The 15,892-nt window shown below is 37.9% G+C and overlaps 1 protein-coding gene across 3 annotated transcripts; it reads right to left on the minus strand.

Annotated features, from left to right (window-relative positions):
- Nucleotides 1-5,094: 5,094 nt before the first annotated feature.
- zmp:0000000881 (serine/threonine-protein kinase Chk1) lies at nt 5,095-13,977 on the minus strand. 3 transcript variants are annotated; one of them, XM_038710782.1, is made up of 7 exons: nt 13,885-13,977; nt 13,308-13,381; nt 9,433-9,586; nt 8,464-8,602; nt 7,831-7,938; nt 6,244-6,797; nt 5,095-6,177 (listed from the first exon to the last, which is right to left on the minus strand). In XM_038710782.1, exons 3-7 carry the CDS (start codon nt 9,576-9,578, stop codon nt 5,535-5,537), a joined length of 1,590 nt encoding a protein of 529 aa, XP_038566710.1. In that variant the 5' UTR covers nt 9,579-9,586; nt 13,308-13,381; nt 13,885-13,977; the 3' UTR covers nt 5,095-5,534. The 3 variants fall into 3 exon arrangements, with proteins under 3 accessions (XP_038566710.1, XP_038566711.1, XP_038566709.1); XM_038710783.1 differs by lacking the exons at nt 13,308-13,381; nt 13,885-13,977 and adding an exon at nt 11,117-11,288 and having other exon boundaries at nt 5,095-6,135; XM_038710781.1 differs by lacking the exons at nt 13,308-13,381; nt 13,885-13,977 and adding an exon at nt 11,117-11,287.
- Between the last annotated feature and the right edge of the window lie 1,915 nt (nt 13,978-15,892).

Here is a 15,892-nt window from a genome sequence, read left to right on the forward strand (position 1 = left end):
TGGTGTTACTTTATTTTACTTTATTATAAACATTTAGCTGACGGTTTTACAATTGCTATATATGTCAGAGATCACATGCCTAGGGGTGTCTTGCTCAGATACAATAACCTAAAGGCGAATATTGAAAATTAACATAATGAGAAAACTGACTTGAGCTGCAACCCAAAATTGTGGAAATGAAAAAGGTTGTATTACTGTGGGAAAACCGCAGTGTGAAGAACGTGTCATTTTACAAATCGCTTCACTTTTCAACATCAGTCATTGATAGACCCACTATTTATTGTCAAAATGTATTGTCACATATACTGTGTTTTAGAAGTAGCATTTCATATGTCTCAAACACGCATGACGTGTTTTAAAATTCCCATTTCAGTGTTATTTTTAGGGCATTGATTCCAAAGCAGTTATTAAAAGAACTTTATTTATACGTTTTAAAACAGATACAAATGTGTTTCCAGAGACTAAAATAAGATACCATAGTGGGAGTAAAACAAATAAAACCCACACATAAAGCTGCATACTTAATGTATAAATCGGCATGCATTTCTCCATACTTTAGCCTGGTAGACTCATCCCATAATTTAACAGTTACATAAATATTTACAGTTCTCTTCTATGAATGAACCCTTCCTACATTTTGACAAACATACCACTAACTAGACTATTTTCCTAATAATTTTAACCTGGAGGGTTAAATCTTTGATTCTCCATAAATCACTGGAACTGAGTGTGTTGTACAATCAAGAGGACCAATACAGCTATATAAAAAGTACAATTTATCCTTAAGTCCAATAGAGGGCTCTCTATGACCACATGTGACTCCCATAGCTCTTACAGTCCATTTTTTGAAATGTTACACAAGAAATAACTAAATAACATGCTAATATGAACAACAACTTGCATTATTTGTGTTTTAACTATTTACTTGTGGATAAGCTTACATTTGTAATCAGAAAATAATGAATATCTAGAATACCTAGAATACCAAAATTAATTTGCTTTGTTTAATCTATGCACATTCTGCACAAAACCAGCAACTTAAAGTGACCAAGAAGCCACACCTCTCTCAGAGCTTGAACTACAGGTAATAACTTCAACCTGGTTAACAGAAAACAAAGAGCCAGGAATGGACAGTGACAAAATGTTAAATTGTCCAGTTATTTAATTTATGAGCAACTACCTGCAAAAATAAATCCTCAGCTGTACTTTGTATTTATTTTTGTATTTTACTTTGTCCTAATTTACAAATATTAACTTACTAATCCACTAAACTGTGATGGGGAACATGACATGATGCCTGTTTAACATTAGCATGCTAGTATTGTCACTGTAAGAAGAAACCCACCTACATTTAACTCACCTCATGGATGCACATATCCCAGACAAACCCCATTTGTTACACTCCACCCTTAGGTGGCCCTATAGGGTGAACAACACTCCTTCACTGACCCAAAACAACAATAGAAAGACACCTTTAAAACAACCAAATCCATGGGAAGACCATGTTATATTAGCACAGGTGTACTGCAGTCCTGTTTCATTCATCTTAGCAAGTGAATCACGAACCATGAAGTCATTTTAGGCAGTTTTCTTAACCCACGTAGGCTATATTCTTACTTCTTACTTCTGGCACAGTGCAAAAATCTTTTAAACTTAAAACAACATTGCACATTTTGCACACCTTACTGTAATTTATCATTTATATGCATGCATATGTTTTAAAGGCCATACTTTTTTTTGTTTGTTTGTTTTTTTTTTTTACTTTTTATGTTAGCACTTGTGTTTGATATTTGTTTTTTTTGCACAAACTTTGTGATTTTTGTCATGTATTGCTGCTGTGACATGGGAATTTTCCCCCAGGGATAAATAAAGTATGTTTCTATAAGGGCTGCACAATGACACAAAAGTCTAGCAACCGTGTGATGCCACAATTAGTGTCCCCACAATTTTTAAATGTATAAACCGGAGGTGTCTAAACCTACACACTTACATTAAATTATACACCTTAGTCTTGGTGCATTGGTGATTTTGTGGTGGTGGTGGTGACTCATGATTACTGGGTTAAGCAAGGGTGAAGAAAAAAATATCTAAATTACTCACATTTACACACAGTGTTTACTCTACTGATGTAGGAAAAGCATACCCCAGACAGAGGTGCAGACAATAAAGTTAATCATCATTCCTGGATTTGATCTAGCGGCTTAATTTTCAGGGTAAAGGTACTGTGCATGCTGGCTCACTGTCACACTGTCATGGCTTAGTTAGATACTAAAAACAGAGTCATCGTAAATGCTTTTAGTAACACAAGCCATGAAGACAAGAAAGGTAAGAAAACAGACAGAGGTCAGTATGCTGAAAAATGGACTACAATCTAAAGATATAGTCCTTTGCTCTTAGGGTTGTTTATCAAGGTGTTTAGTTTGCTGCATCATAACTGGCCATCTTCAAAAGGAGAATCACATGTCATTAATATGTGAGGATGACTCTGAAAGACAGAAGTTGTTTATGTTACAAAGAAAATAAAGAGTAATTCCAGCATGTGTAGAGCTGTCTTGAAAATGTATTAACTTGTATTTTGAGTATGCTTCAGACAGGGAATGTTGAATAATTTGTTCAATGCAGGGCAAATTAAGTACTTATTTAAATATATAAAAAAAATGTTTTATTGTCACAAATTTGAAATTCATACATCTCCCAAAGATAAAGTGCTTTGCCTTAAACTTAAGTTCTCTCAAGTGCAAAATCTTAATGGCATGGCTTACCAGGTTTGCTCATGTTTTTTCTGCTGCTGAGGACTTATTATCTAGCGCCACCATCAGGTCAAAGTTTTTACTTTTCCAATGAAATATCTCTACATCTACTGGATGGATTGATACCAAACAAAGTAGGCTACAGACATTGGTGATCCCCAGAGGATGAATCCTAACAACTTGGTGATCCCCTGACTTTTCCTTTAGCGCCAACATGAGGTTGACATTTGTGGTTGCGAGTGAAAGGTCTCTGCAACTATTGGATGGATTGCCCTGACATTTGGTACAAACATTCAGGGAGGATTTGATTGATTGTTTGGTTTCTGACCATACCTACAAAACAAATGACATTCCCAGGAACATCTGCTGTAGTCTTCTTTTTTTTTAATAGCGTTAATTAGCCAATGCTATCATGCTAAATGCTATGCCTACACCTGCTGGACATTAACATTGCCAATGTGAGCTGTCAGTTAACATTAGGCTCAAAGCACCAGTTTTTCTAAGTACACCTTCAAAGAGACAAAAGAATGGAGAATATATACTCATAGCAAGATTAGGCCAAGTGATTTGTTTCCATTGTCACTTTTTGGTGTTTTATTATTAAAACAAGCATGGCAATGTCAACAGAAATGACTGTCAAGTGACATTTTTATTTCACTCTCTTATGTGTGTGTCTTTTAGCTGCCACTTTTCTTTCTCAAAGGTACTTCTTTTGCAGTGCCCAAGACTTTGGGGGGCCTTCCTCATTGTTATGTGTTGCCACTTCACATGGACTGATTAGCAGTAACACTCTACAGTAAATACAGTATTTGTCCATTAATTCTTAATCCTGAATGGTCCTTCTGAGGGCGTGTTGCTTGATCTGCTTAAAGTTTAGTGTAATGTTCTCATTGGAAAGGGCTGAATCTCATTAGTCTTCATGCGTAAGATGTCCGAATGTAGAAAGGATATGACAACCTAAAAGATATGATGCAAACTTTCAAAAGAATAGTTTGTGAAGAATTATCCCAGTTTGTGTTGACTTTTGTTCTTGTCTTGTTCATTAATTTAGTTTAACTTGTCATATCTATGCCTTAAGCAAATGCTTATATTGCTTAATGCTTAGGGCATACAGCTTTTGTGCAATTCTTCAGACAAATTCTTTGCTACCTTATTTTGCAAGCACATCATCATCACTGTGCGTGAACAGTTGTCTGAACAGCTGCCCATGTTACATAACCCACATGGAGTTCTGCAGAAATACCAGTATGTAGCTTTAAACAGCCCAAATAGAGACATTATACTCCTCAGCTCTGCAAAGGAAACCACATATCTCACTTGTGGCTTAGATTGACTAAAGGATTAACAGCTCCAGATCCACAGATCACAAATCACTTTTCACACACAATACCACTTACAATGTCATTGGTCTGGAGAAGGAGTCAACATGTGAAGCGGTTTTAACACAGATCAATGTGAAAAAGACAGACTGTAAGTCTTAGATTTGAAAAAAAAAACTTTGCTATTTGACGCACTGAGCACGGGGAGCACACTTAGTATTCAGTGCAGTGTTGACGTTTTAAGGCATTAACTGCATTATTACTGCAGCATTGCAGCAACAAAAATAAATGGCTAGGCTGTGTAACAAGCTCTTCTGGTTTTAAAAAGGGTCTGTAGAATGAAAAACAGAGCCTTTTGTTTTGTGTGCCTGAGGCTGAGCTCTGAATTTTGAATTCTGCACCCAGAACTGAAATTATTTTTATGTTTTATGTTAGTAAGACAAAACAGACACATGAAGACATTACCTTGGGTGTTAAGTAATTGCGATGGGCATTTTTCACAGTTTTCTGATGTTTTATAGACAAAACTAATAAGCAGAAAATTAATAATGAAAATGGTCGGCCCTGCTGCCCTATAACCGTCACCTGAGAAGACAGCTGTGACTTTTATTTGTTGTTTTTTGCCCATGTAAATGTTCCTTTTCTTTTTTCTGGTAATTACAAGCGACAAAATCCTGGCTGGTTTGGTTTTCATTTCTTACAGGTGTGTACCTGTGAAAATGAAAATGAAGGCTGAGTTTGAAGATGGGTGTGGTCTAGCCCTTACTCATGTAAGAGTGCTAATGATTTGGAACATCAACACATTGTTGGCTGGTGTGATTCAATGATAGCTACAGAAAAGTAATCACTTTTGTTTATAATTATATTTATTATATAATAAATATAATTATATATTTGCTTCTTGTCATTAACTATTTAATTAGTATTATTACTTATTAAAACAACTAAAGCAATGACAATGTAATGAAAAAGGTGTAATACATATGAGCATAAAGCATCCCAAAGAAACAAAATCTATCTCAACAGATATTTCAGAATGTATTTATATACATAAATAAAGATAATGTAGATAAGATAAGATAACTGTATGAGCCACGTTCACGGCTCATACAGTCTGATACATTCAGATGCTGAAAAACATTCACAGATGGTTGTTCGTGCAAGCAGATTCTCTCTTGGCAAGTAAATTAGAAGCTCAATCAAATTCCTGATTATCGTGTTTCAACACAACCAAACCCATTTCATTTTCAAGAAGTCTCTCATTACCGCTTCACACTACCATACCGCATTTTTTTGTGACAGGTCCATTGTATCTGTGGCAGAAGCAGGTGCCTACCATAGCTTTATCTCAATTTACTCTTTAGCTCAGTGGAAAGATAACAAAAGCTAAGTGACACTAAACTAACCATTGCAATCATTTTTAAGTATCTGCCGAATAACAAATCCTTGAACTCTCATTCTTAGCCTACTTGCTATTAAACTTGACATCGTCAAACTTCACTATCTTCCCATCACGAGTCACCACCTCCTTCTGCTCCCATGTCCCCATCTCCCCATTTTTCTCCTCAAAGCGGCGCATCACCACCCTCCCTGTTGTGGGAAGGTTGCAGGGCAGATCCCTGGCAGCCTCCTGGAAAAACCTCATTTTCATGAAGTCTTGCGTGAGGTCGGCTCCGCCCATTGGCACCAGAGCCTGGTTTTTGCTCTTGTCCTCTGTCATCTGAGTGGGAGGGGAGAGATGCTGTTTACCATCAGGATAAAAAACTTTTATGTCTGGTCTGGGTGAACGCTCCCATTTCAGCGGTGACGGAAACTTGTTGAGTGGTGATGGATCTTGGTTAAAGGGTGAAGGAGTTCTGTTTAATGGTACCGGATCCCTATTAAACGGTAATGGTTCCCTGTTCAGTGGAGATGCTCCTCTGTTCACTGGTGATGGATCCCTGTTCAGCAGAGCTGCTCCTCTGTTCACTGGCAATGGATCCCTGTTCAGCGGAGATGCTCCTCTGTTCACTGGTAATGGATCCCTGTTCAGCGGAGATGCTCCTCTGTTCACTGGTAATGGATCCCTGTTCAGCAGAGCTGCTCCTCTGTTTACTGGTAATGGATCCCTGTTCAGCAGAGCTGCTCCTCTGTTCACTGGTAATGGATCCCTGTTCAGCGGAGATGCTGTTCACCTGTTCAGCGGAGATGCTCCTCTGTTCACTGGTAATGGATCCCTGTTCAGCGGAGATGCTCCTCTGTTCACTGGTGATGGATCCCTGTTCAGTGGAGATGCTCCTCTGTTCACTGGTGATGGATCCCTGTTTTGGACATTAATCTGTGGTGCAGGTGGCTTAAGTTGGTCTTTTTGAACAGCTGTAGTGGTGACGCTGCCTGCATCTGCGGCCTTTCGTATCTCACTTATGACCCCTGCTATGGAAGCCCTCAGAGTAGGGTCAGGCTCCACCATCCTACACACAGCGTGGCAGTACGGCTGATCCTGCAGGGTCTCCTTGATCTTGGCTGGACAGACGCTGGGCGTGTACAGCCGAATCCGGGCACAGAGCTCAGCAATGATCTTACCCATGGCCCACACGTCTGAGCGCTGGTCCCGCTGGCTGCACCTTTGCAGCACCTCAGGGGCCGAGTAGGCCTCGTTCCCCATGTCTATGGCAGAGTTGAGACCATGCCGGAAAAACTTGGCCAGTCCCAGATCGATGATGACAGCTCTGTTTGTGTTATGCTCCACCTGGAGGACAAATGTTGTTTAGTCTGTTTGAAATATTGTCTTACAAAAGTACAAACTGAGGCTGATAGCAATGTCACAACTTTTGCAGGTCCTTAGTCATTGAGCAATGTGTTGGGCTAATTTCAAATTTTGACCCGATGATGGTGCTAGTTCAAACGTTAAGGGATCACCAAAGTAATTACAATTTATCCTGAGGGAGACATGAATGTGTGTACACAATCAGTCCGATAGTTGTCAAGACATTTAAATCAAAACTGGAAATGTCACATGGTGGCACTAGAGGAAAGGTCAGGGAATCAGCAAAGTCATTCTGATTTATCCTCAGGGCTCGATGAATGCCTGCCCAAAAATGTCATGGTTGAGATATTTCAGTCTGGACCAAACTAGTGGACTGACAAACCGAGCGACATTGCCATCCCTAGAACCACCCACGCTAGCATGTCTAAAAACTATGACAGGAAAATGTATGCAAATGGTCAAAACACAAGCAAATGAAGAAAATATCAAGAACACTTAGGAAAAAAATATGTCCCCTTGCAAAAAGACATTGTGTAATGTGAATTGTGTATGACTTGCAGCGTTTCTGTATTTGTACTGTCTGTGTTGTCGAAATGGTGAAAAATTTGTTTAGTGTACTAACTTATGTGTTCTTAAACTGCAGTGCAGTGAGCTCTCCCGGCCACTGTAGAAAACCACTGTTAACCAAACACATCTTCCTGACACAATGTAACTATAATGCCAAATGACATGAATGAGTCTACAGTAAAACAGAAGTTTGTTATTCAGAAGAATCAACTGTACGACAACCGCTATTAATCCCAGAGAAGTCCTCAGGTTAAAATGTGTTATTTTTCAGCAAACCTTATTTTTAAGATTTTTATTAGCAACCTTATTTTACTGGAGACAGAGAGACATTATTTCTTTATGAATCATCATTCTAGCAACATAAGGATTCATCGGTTAATATCAACCTTCGGTGCTCCTATCAGTGTGTGCATCAGTGTGCTGAACTTCTGTGCAGGTATCCACTCACCATGATGTTTTCAGGCTTGAGGTCTTGATGGACAATATCTTTGGAGTGGAGATGAAGCAGCCCTTCACACATGCCGACGATGATAGTGCCTTTATTAGCCGGAGTCATCTGTGGAGATCAAATGTAGCCAAACTGGCATCAAATATCACCCGCATAATATTCAAACCAACTTTCTCATCTTGAGTTGCACGCCTTTTTACTTCAGGCCTGATTGAGACTGCTTGTCTGAGGTTAACAAGGTGTGACATGAAATCATTGAGGCAGGTACACACATGCAAACCCTATCATACATCTCAGGACTGACTTTGGCAGACTACAGTCACAGAAAACAACACATTGTCACATAGATTTGTCCAGATTTCAGAAAATTTAGGTACGAGATGTGTCAGAATACGATTGAGATTTATGTCATAAACCAATGCACCAGGTGACCTGCCTTATTTTGGACAAACAATGAAGACTCTCGAGGATCTTTGTCATCATGGTCAAATTGGATCATGACATATAGTGTTAGGCTTTAAACAGTTTAATAAAAAACAAATGTAGTTTTACTATTTTTGGATTCTAGGTACTACTATCCTTAATTTTCACCTTGAATCATGTTCCTTTTGTCTGTTGCCAGGAAAACTTTACCTGTATTTTAGACTTTGCTGTTTTGAATATGGTGGTCTCTAAGTCCTCTCCAAAGATAAACTCTAGAGGAATGATCCATTTTCCGTCTTGGAGTGTTATGTTTCCCAGGAGTTTCACTATGTTGGGATGATTTGCCTTGCTGCGGATCAGTGGTTACAAGTCATGGAGAGAAAAAGAAATTAAACAATCAGCATAAAATAAACTATTTACTATTTGTTGGCTGAAAGATTTGAAACCATCCTGATCTTCTATCTTTAGATAGAAGATTCTGCTTGAATGTCTTGTAAAGTTTTCAATCTCAAATGGACATCACTTTTTAAAATCTGCAGCTCAGATTTTATAAAGTTCCTGCATTTCAGATTTTGTTCAGTTCCATGTTTTTACATAATCAAAAATCAAGATCATTTGTATAGTTAAACAAACCCCAAAACAACTGCTAACGATGTGTCATTTAATGTCCAAAAATATTTTGTGTATACAAGAAACCAAATAATTACATTACTGTCATCATAAATGTACACCCTCCATCCCAGGTGTGGCCTATTGTTTTGTTCCCTATTAACAATAATAAAGTACTTTATATTTAAAAAGTTTTAAAAAGAACTTTTCCAATTCCAAATTTTTCTTGTAAGTATATGACTAATTAAAAGATTATTATTTACCATAAATAATTAAATTGTAACATCAATACTGTTATCCAGTAATAATATTACTATACTTTGATATACTGTAAGCTAAGGAATTTGTCTACATTACATTGTACAGTAAGTAAATACTGCTTCCATAACATATTTTGTTGTTCTAAATAAAATTTTAAAAACGTCACCGCAAAAGAAAGAGACTTGTGTTTACATCTCCTGACATTTTGGAAACTTAGGTGTTTTGCCTTATCAGCTTCTCCTTTTTCAGTTTCAGTAGTGCTCATCCATGTTTGAGACTGCAAACATTAATAAAATGACTTGTACTTACTTGTACACTTCACACTCTCTCTCCAGGTCCTTCCGACAGATGAGCTGCTGGGGGACCTTCTTTACAGCAGCCCAAGTATCATTGTACTTCTGCTTGTACACCTTACCAAAACAGCCCTGTGCGAGAGTGTTGGTGGAGTACGCCATCTAGGAGACTAGACAGTGAGGGAGAGGTCATTTTATAATCATGATGAAGTTTTACTTTTTTGATGCTGTTATGTAAATATCTCTTTGCTATGGCTTTTTTGTGATCACGGTTTCTGTTTGTCATATTTGTCGCAAATGTTGTTGTGATTTTTGGGACTTTCCTCTTTGTCAGCTTGCAAAATACTGTTTGTGTGTTTGTGACTGGGATACAAGACCAATTCAGACAGAAACAGAAACTATTATGAGCATGGTTATAGAGTCAACCAAACAGGTGACTCATATTTAGCTAACGTATGCATCAGCTATGTCAGCATAAGGTTATTTATTGAGATACCAAACTCAATGAATACAATTAAATATAAAATACACTAATAAAATGTACATCGTTGTAGCTTATACTGCCCAACAGTAAATAAATTTGTTATAATTTGCTTTACATTAAAATGCCTAAGACACATAAATGCATTGGTATTAATAATCGAATAATACAATATAACACTGTCAGGAATCATTCTGTTATAATAATAGAACTTTTACTTTGGATATTTAATACTTGATATTTCAAATACTTCTGTACAATTTAAAATGTTTTTACTTGTGAAATATTGCTATTTTTATGTAAGTTAAGAACTGAGTATTTCTTCCACCACTAACAGCCTCATAAAACCAGCTGAAAACATTATATGATTTACCAAATTGCTACTAACCACAGAGCTCCTGTGTTGGATTGTCGATATCTCTACAAATGTCTTTCATCCGAAATTCAGAATGGGTTAAATATAAATAAGCATTCTCAGTAAGGAAGTGTAACCAGTATTGAGTAAGACTGGGTATTCTGGGGCAGTGCCTTCATTTTGTGTTGCATAATTGAATATATAATTTGCCGAACAGATCAAAGATACTGTGTGGGTGATGATTAAAAAGGTCTGGAACCAGGAAATCCCAATGAATAAATAGTACAAGCAAGCTGCTCACCTCAGAGACCGTCTAAATTAACCATAACTGAGCCAGTTGTGTAAGCTTCCATGGGCTGATCTAAACATCATTTAAAGATTTTTGACAGAGGATTGACATCCATAACATTATTCTGCAGTCCATTTCACACAGCCTTTGAGCAGTGTATTGTATAAGAAGATATGAAGCTGACAAACTGGTCAATCAACAAGAAGAATTGGAAGAAAGAGATGTTTGTCTTTACAAGCTGCCAACTTTGTACACATAGAAACTCCCACACAGTCATGTTTAAGCTAACAGCTTAAGAATGAATAGTCATAGTATCAGAGAATATAGTCTAGACACCTTACAGCAATTTATATTCACAAAAGACAGACTGGAGGTGTTAGAAAAAGTACATTACTCAGTGAACTCACAAAAGGCTAATTTGTTAATATATTCTGTTTTTATAGCATTTTTTGCTATAATTAAATAGCAACCTTCTAAAGTGCTGTAATCAAGTTGATCCAGAGCCAATACTACACAAGCCTACAATTTTTTTTAAAGTGGATACATGTTCCACAAAAATCTTCTTAGGTTCTTACCTTTTTGCTGTAGAGAGAAAGCTGCTGCGTCAGGTCTGAACATGAGTTGACATAGCTGTCTCTCTTTATACCTGTTCCACGCCTTCTTGTGTCTTGTCAATGGCCCTGAGCGATGCAGGCACACCTGAGTACTACAGCAGCCTTGCTGGATATCTGATTAACAGGACATGTGAGTGTGTGGATGGAGCTTCACTGACACAGCCAAGATGAGGTGAGGGGTTTTCTCACTAATGACCATGTGGAAAATACAGGAGCAATACTTTTAATAAATTTTTATATAGTAGCACTAATATAGCGGCTAGTTAGTCTGTATGTCAGAGCTATGGATCAATTATGAAACAATGGACGCATGGGCAGAGACACTTAAAGCAACCAAGTTGATTTTGTGACTAAAACCTAATCAGACCATGACCATGATATTGCCAAATCATAAATCTGATTTATTTATTTATACTTTATTATAGGTGATGTTGCAAGGCACTGACAAATTATGTGGTCCTGCCAATTGGAGGGCCAGATCAGAAAACACTTCTGTGTCTTTGTTGAGTGAAAAACAAAGTGCTATGTGGCATTTATTGGTTGACTTGTTGCTTAACAAATATTGGATAAATACCCATGAACTTTTGTACAGACATTTGTGTTACCCTGAGGACGAATCCCACTGATGTTTGACTTTTCCTACAGACCATTTGTGGTTTTAAGTGAACATTAACAACTATTTCCATTTATTATTGATGCAGACATGTCCCCCTCAGGATGAATTTAAGTTGCTTTGGTGATCCTTTAACTTTTAAATCTATCTATATTGTTAGAATGTCAGAATTGTATTTATCTATATATTCTTTAAAGAGTTTTTGGTCATTGTATGCCTTTATTAGAGAAACAAAAGTAGAGAGATGACAGGATAGGAGGGGAAAGAAAAGGGGAATTACACACAACAAAGGTAGGGACCTTTGTTGTGTGTAATGGCCCTGGTGGGACATGAATGGAGGAAGTTGTGGTTCATGTTTGGTACTTTAACACCTGGGCAGTGATACACCCATGGCCAGGGAAAAACTTTTATGATTACTCATTTATTCACATTTCTTTCTTTTAATTTGTCATCCATCTGTATTTATATGAAGGACATGGGTGACTGCTTTAGTTCAAATAAAATCCTGCTGAAAATGAATTGCAGAAAAACGTGTCTAAATGTTTCCCACAGAATGACAGTTGTAATGACACACTCACACTCTCTCTTACTCACAGACACACACACACACACACACACACGCTTTACTGACTCTTACTGCACACAAACTGGCTTTAGCGTTTTTTCTCTTCCTGTATGCGTCTGCTTTGTTGACTTTCTCCGTCATCAGTAGGGAGAATTTGTGTAATCTGGGACATTTTATTGCAATTTTGACTTCTGTAACTTATTCCCTTATCTTTCTTACACATCTTTCAACACATTAAATCCTTAATTTCTTACCACACCTGTAGAAAGAATGTAGATATCATACCCAGAGGAGATATGACACACCTATTAGTTTACTTGTGTCAAAAACAAAATTCTGCCTGGAATGTAATCTTGAACACTTGTATTAGGCCTAAAAAAGCCTAACTTACTTTATGCATGCATAACTGAATATCACCAAATTTTAAAAATCATTGTGAAAAAAGGACAGACAGCTGAAAGCTTGAACATTTACATTAATTCATATAAAAAGATAAAAGTCATATTTTTAAGAACTAAATAAAGAACGTGGTCATGCAGGCCCGTCTCATTGCAGTTTTAATATGGTCTGGCATTTTCTAAGCCCTTGTACTCCATAATTGCTGAACTACTTCATAACTACCTGGTAGACTACCAGCCCACTGCTCCAGAAGGTGACAGACCCTCATGCTTTCTGATACTAAAACAATGTGTAGCCAGCTTTTTGCTTGGTTTCAGAGAAGGCCTTTTTTTTGAACGGTTCTGGAGATTGGATAAGGTTGTGGGTGGTCCGATGGATAGCACTGTGGCCTCAAAGCAAGAAGGTCGCGGGTTCAAACCCCGTTTGCCCCGGCCTTTCTGTGTGGACTTTACATGCTCCAGCTTCCTCCCACCGTCCAAAGACATGCGGACTAATTGATTGGTGACCATAAATTGTCAGTGTGACTGGTTGTTTGTCTATGCGTGGCCCTGCGGCATGTTCAGGGTGTAGCCTACCCCGCCCGTTGTCAGCTAGGACAGCCTCCCTGTACGCAGCGGTTGACGATGGATGGACAGTTCTGAGATTTCTCCTAAGGATGGAAGATATCCAGAACCGCTCTGTGGAGATTTGGCTTTTTGTTTGACAGTTGACATTATTGCTTAAATGTAGCCCATATCAGACTCCAGTGTGAATTGTATGCAGCCTGAAAGTGACCCGCATTTGCAGAATAATAACACAACGTCTGCTCTAGAGTGACGATAAGTCAAAATCGCATCAATTCCGACCTGAATTATATCACCAGCCTAAACCAGCCTATATAAGCTATATAGCCTATATTTGACCTCAGTCAAAGGCCACAACAAAATGGCAAACATTATTGAAACTATGTTGAATCAGCATTCTGCTCTCAATGCTAATTTAATTGAATCAACATCAGACTCTGATGGATATTGTGCTATTTGTCAGTATAAAATGGTATTGAAACACTTGTATATAGTCTATGACTGCATATAATGTTAGACAATGTCAATAAATGATAAATGTCTACAAATTTGGTACAATTAAACATTAGATAAATAAATATGTGCTTACCTGATGTGGACTTGTGAGATGTGTGGGGTTCAGGAACGTTGATCCACCAAGTGATGGTCTCCAGGTCAATAATGCTACATTGACTTTTCAATCATACAGTAATTCCCGGTCAACTATAAATCCATGGCTTTTCAATATCACGTTATTTCCCAGTCAACCATAAATAGAGGATTTTTGATCCCGGTCAATTACAATTCAATGATTTTTCAATATTGTTGTTGTTACCCAGTCAACTACAAATCAATGCTTAATCAAGTATAATCGGGGCAACTATAAATCAATATTATTCCAATGTCACGCTCATACATGGTCGTTTTTCACCAGTACTGCAATATTGATTCAACATCTATTTAGGGTTGAGATTTCAATCTCAACCATTCTGATGATTCAGATGGAAAATCAATATATATTTAATGTAGTCTTGCTATCTTTAAACCAAGCTTAAGCAAACTTAAAAGGGTATTTCAAACTAATATAACAAAAGTATGAGGTATATGTAGTCTGTTTCAGTAGTGTCTGGGCAGGATGTTGGTTGCATGTGTGTGCAGGGCCCGTTTCAGAAAGCGGGTTTAGTGAAAACTCTGAGTTAGTTGAGCCCGAGATCAGATAAACTCTAGGTCTGTAACCCCGGCAACTTATGCTGTGAACCTAACCTGATCTGGAGGAGCTGAGTTTCTCTCTGACTCCTCCCATCCTGCGGAGCTTGAAACGGCTGTCAGACATTTCCTCATTCAGACTGTCGATATCAAAGCACATGTTGGAACACAGTTAACCTACGTCTTCAGAAACATCCAAATCATGGTTAAATAGGCTGTTTTTTTTTTTACCCAAACATGATCTTGAACATGACGCTTTTATGATCAATCTGTCATCGATGTATGGACAGAGAGTTATCTTTGGACTCGTAATTAAGCAAAAAACTTAACTACAGTCCTTTAGCTTAAACACAGACGAATGAATTAAGCGAAAAACGCGAGCCCATACAAGTCTGATATACCAAACTACCTCAGCACATACAGTCCACAGTACTTAACAGAACAGGGAAAAAATCAGGGGGATACGTCACATTTCACGGAGTTATACGAAAGAAGCTGTTTTCAGTCACGGAAAGTAAATTCAATCAAGCCATCTTTTTTTTTGAATGACGAGTTGTGTTTATTGTGCCATGTGCCATGTGCCATGATCACATGAAAGATTAGTTAGTACTTTAACACATCCTGAAGTTTTAAATGTCAAAGTTTTACAGTTTAGAAGCTAGTGAAGTTTAAACGTCAACTGTCGGGACGATTGTTTCGCAGCCATTCAACCTTATTTAGATACGGAAGAGGGGCGAGCCCACCAGGCTGCAGGCTGGAGCACCAGGATGCTCACAGCCAAATAACAGGATCTTCACATTAGACCAGGAAAACAGGCTGCAGATGTACATAAAAAGGGCAGCCGATATCTGATCCAAATGTGCATTAGCTGTTAGATTTTCCAGTGAGCTAGCAGAGTTGTATTTATACTATTTTTTATTAAGAAAAGGGACATAATGAGTTTGCAATTACATATTAAGAAGGGCAGTGTCAAGCTTTCGAAATAAAAACAAGAATAACTTATGTATGTCGTTGTGTTTCTTCCCACCCCTGTGTTTCATCTGTCCCGCACAGTAGGGACGAATGAAACAAGCGCACCTTTCCTTCAAAGTGATATTATAGACTGAAGTCCTGTAGAAGAGTTGTTGATGACAACAACAAATGATTTCTGTCAGTAACGTTATATTTTAAAATGACGTATATCTGAAAAGTGTTTCATTCGTCCCGGCTCTCGCTACACTGTTTAAAGTAATCTGTACAAAACTGATCAATGAACAGTAGCCTAACCTTTCATATTGTAGTCGCACAGATTGAACATATCGTAGTTATCAGCTGGATATGATGTGAATCTTTCTGAGTGAGGATGACTGTGGTGCAGCTGAAACAAATAGCCTACATGTACAGCTGAATAAACAGGCCTGTAGCTGTTTAAA

The sequence above is a fragment of the Micropterus salmoides genome, unplaced genomic scaffold (assembly GCF_014851395.1).
Source record: "Micropterus salmoides isolate LMB-PRFRI ecotype aquatic unplaced genomic scaffold, ASM1485139v1 Ms_hic_scaffold_11, whole genome shotgun sequence".
In the NCBI taxonomy this organism is placed as follows: Eukaryota; Metazoa; Chordata; class Actinopteri; order Centrarchiformes; family Centrarchidae; genus Micropterus; species Micropterus salmoides.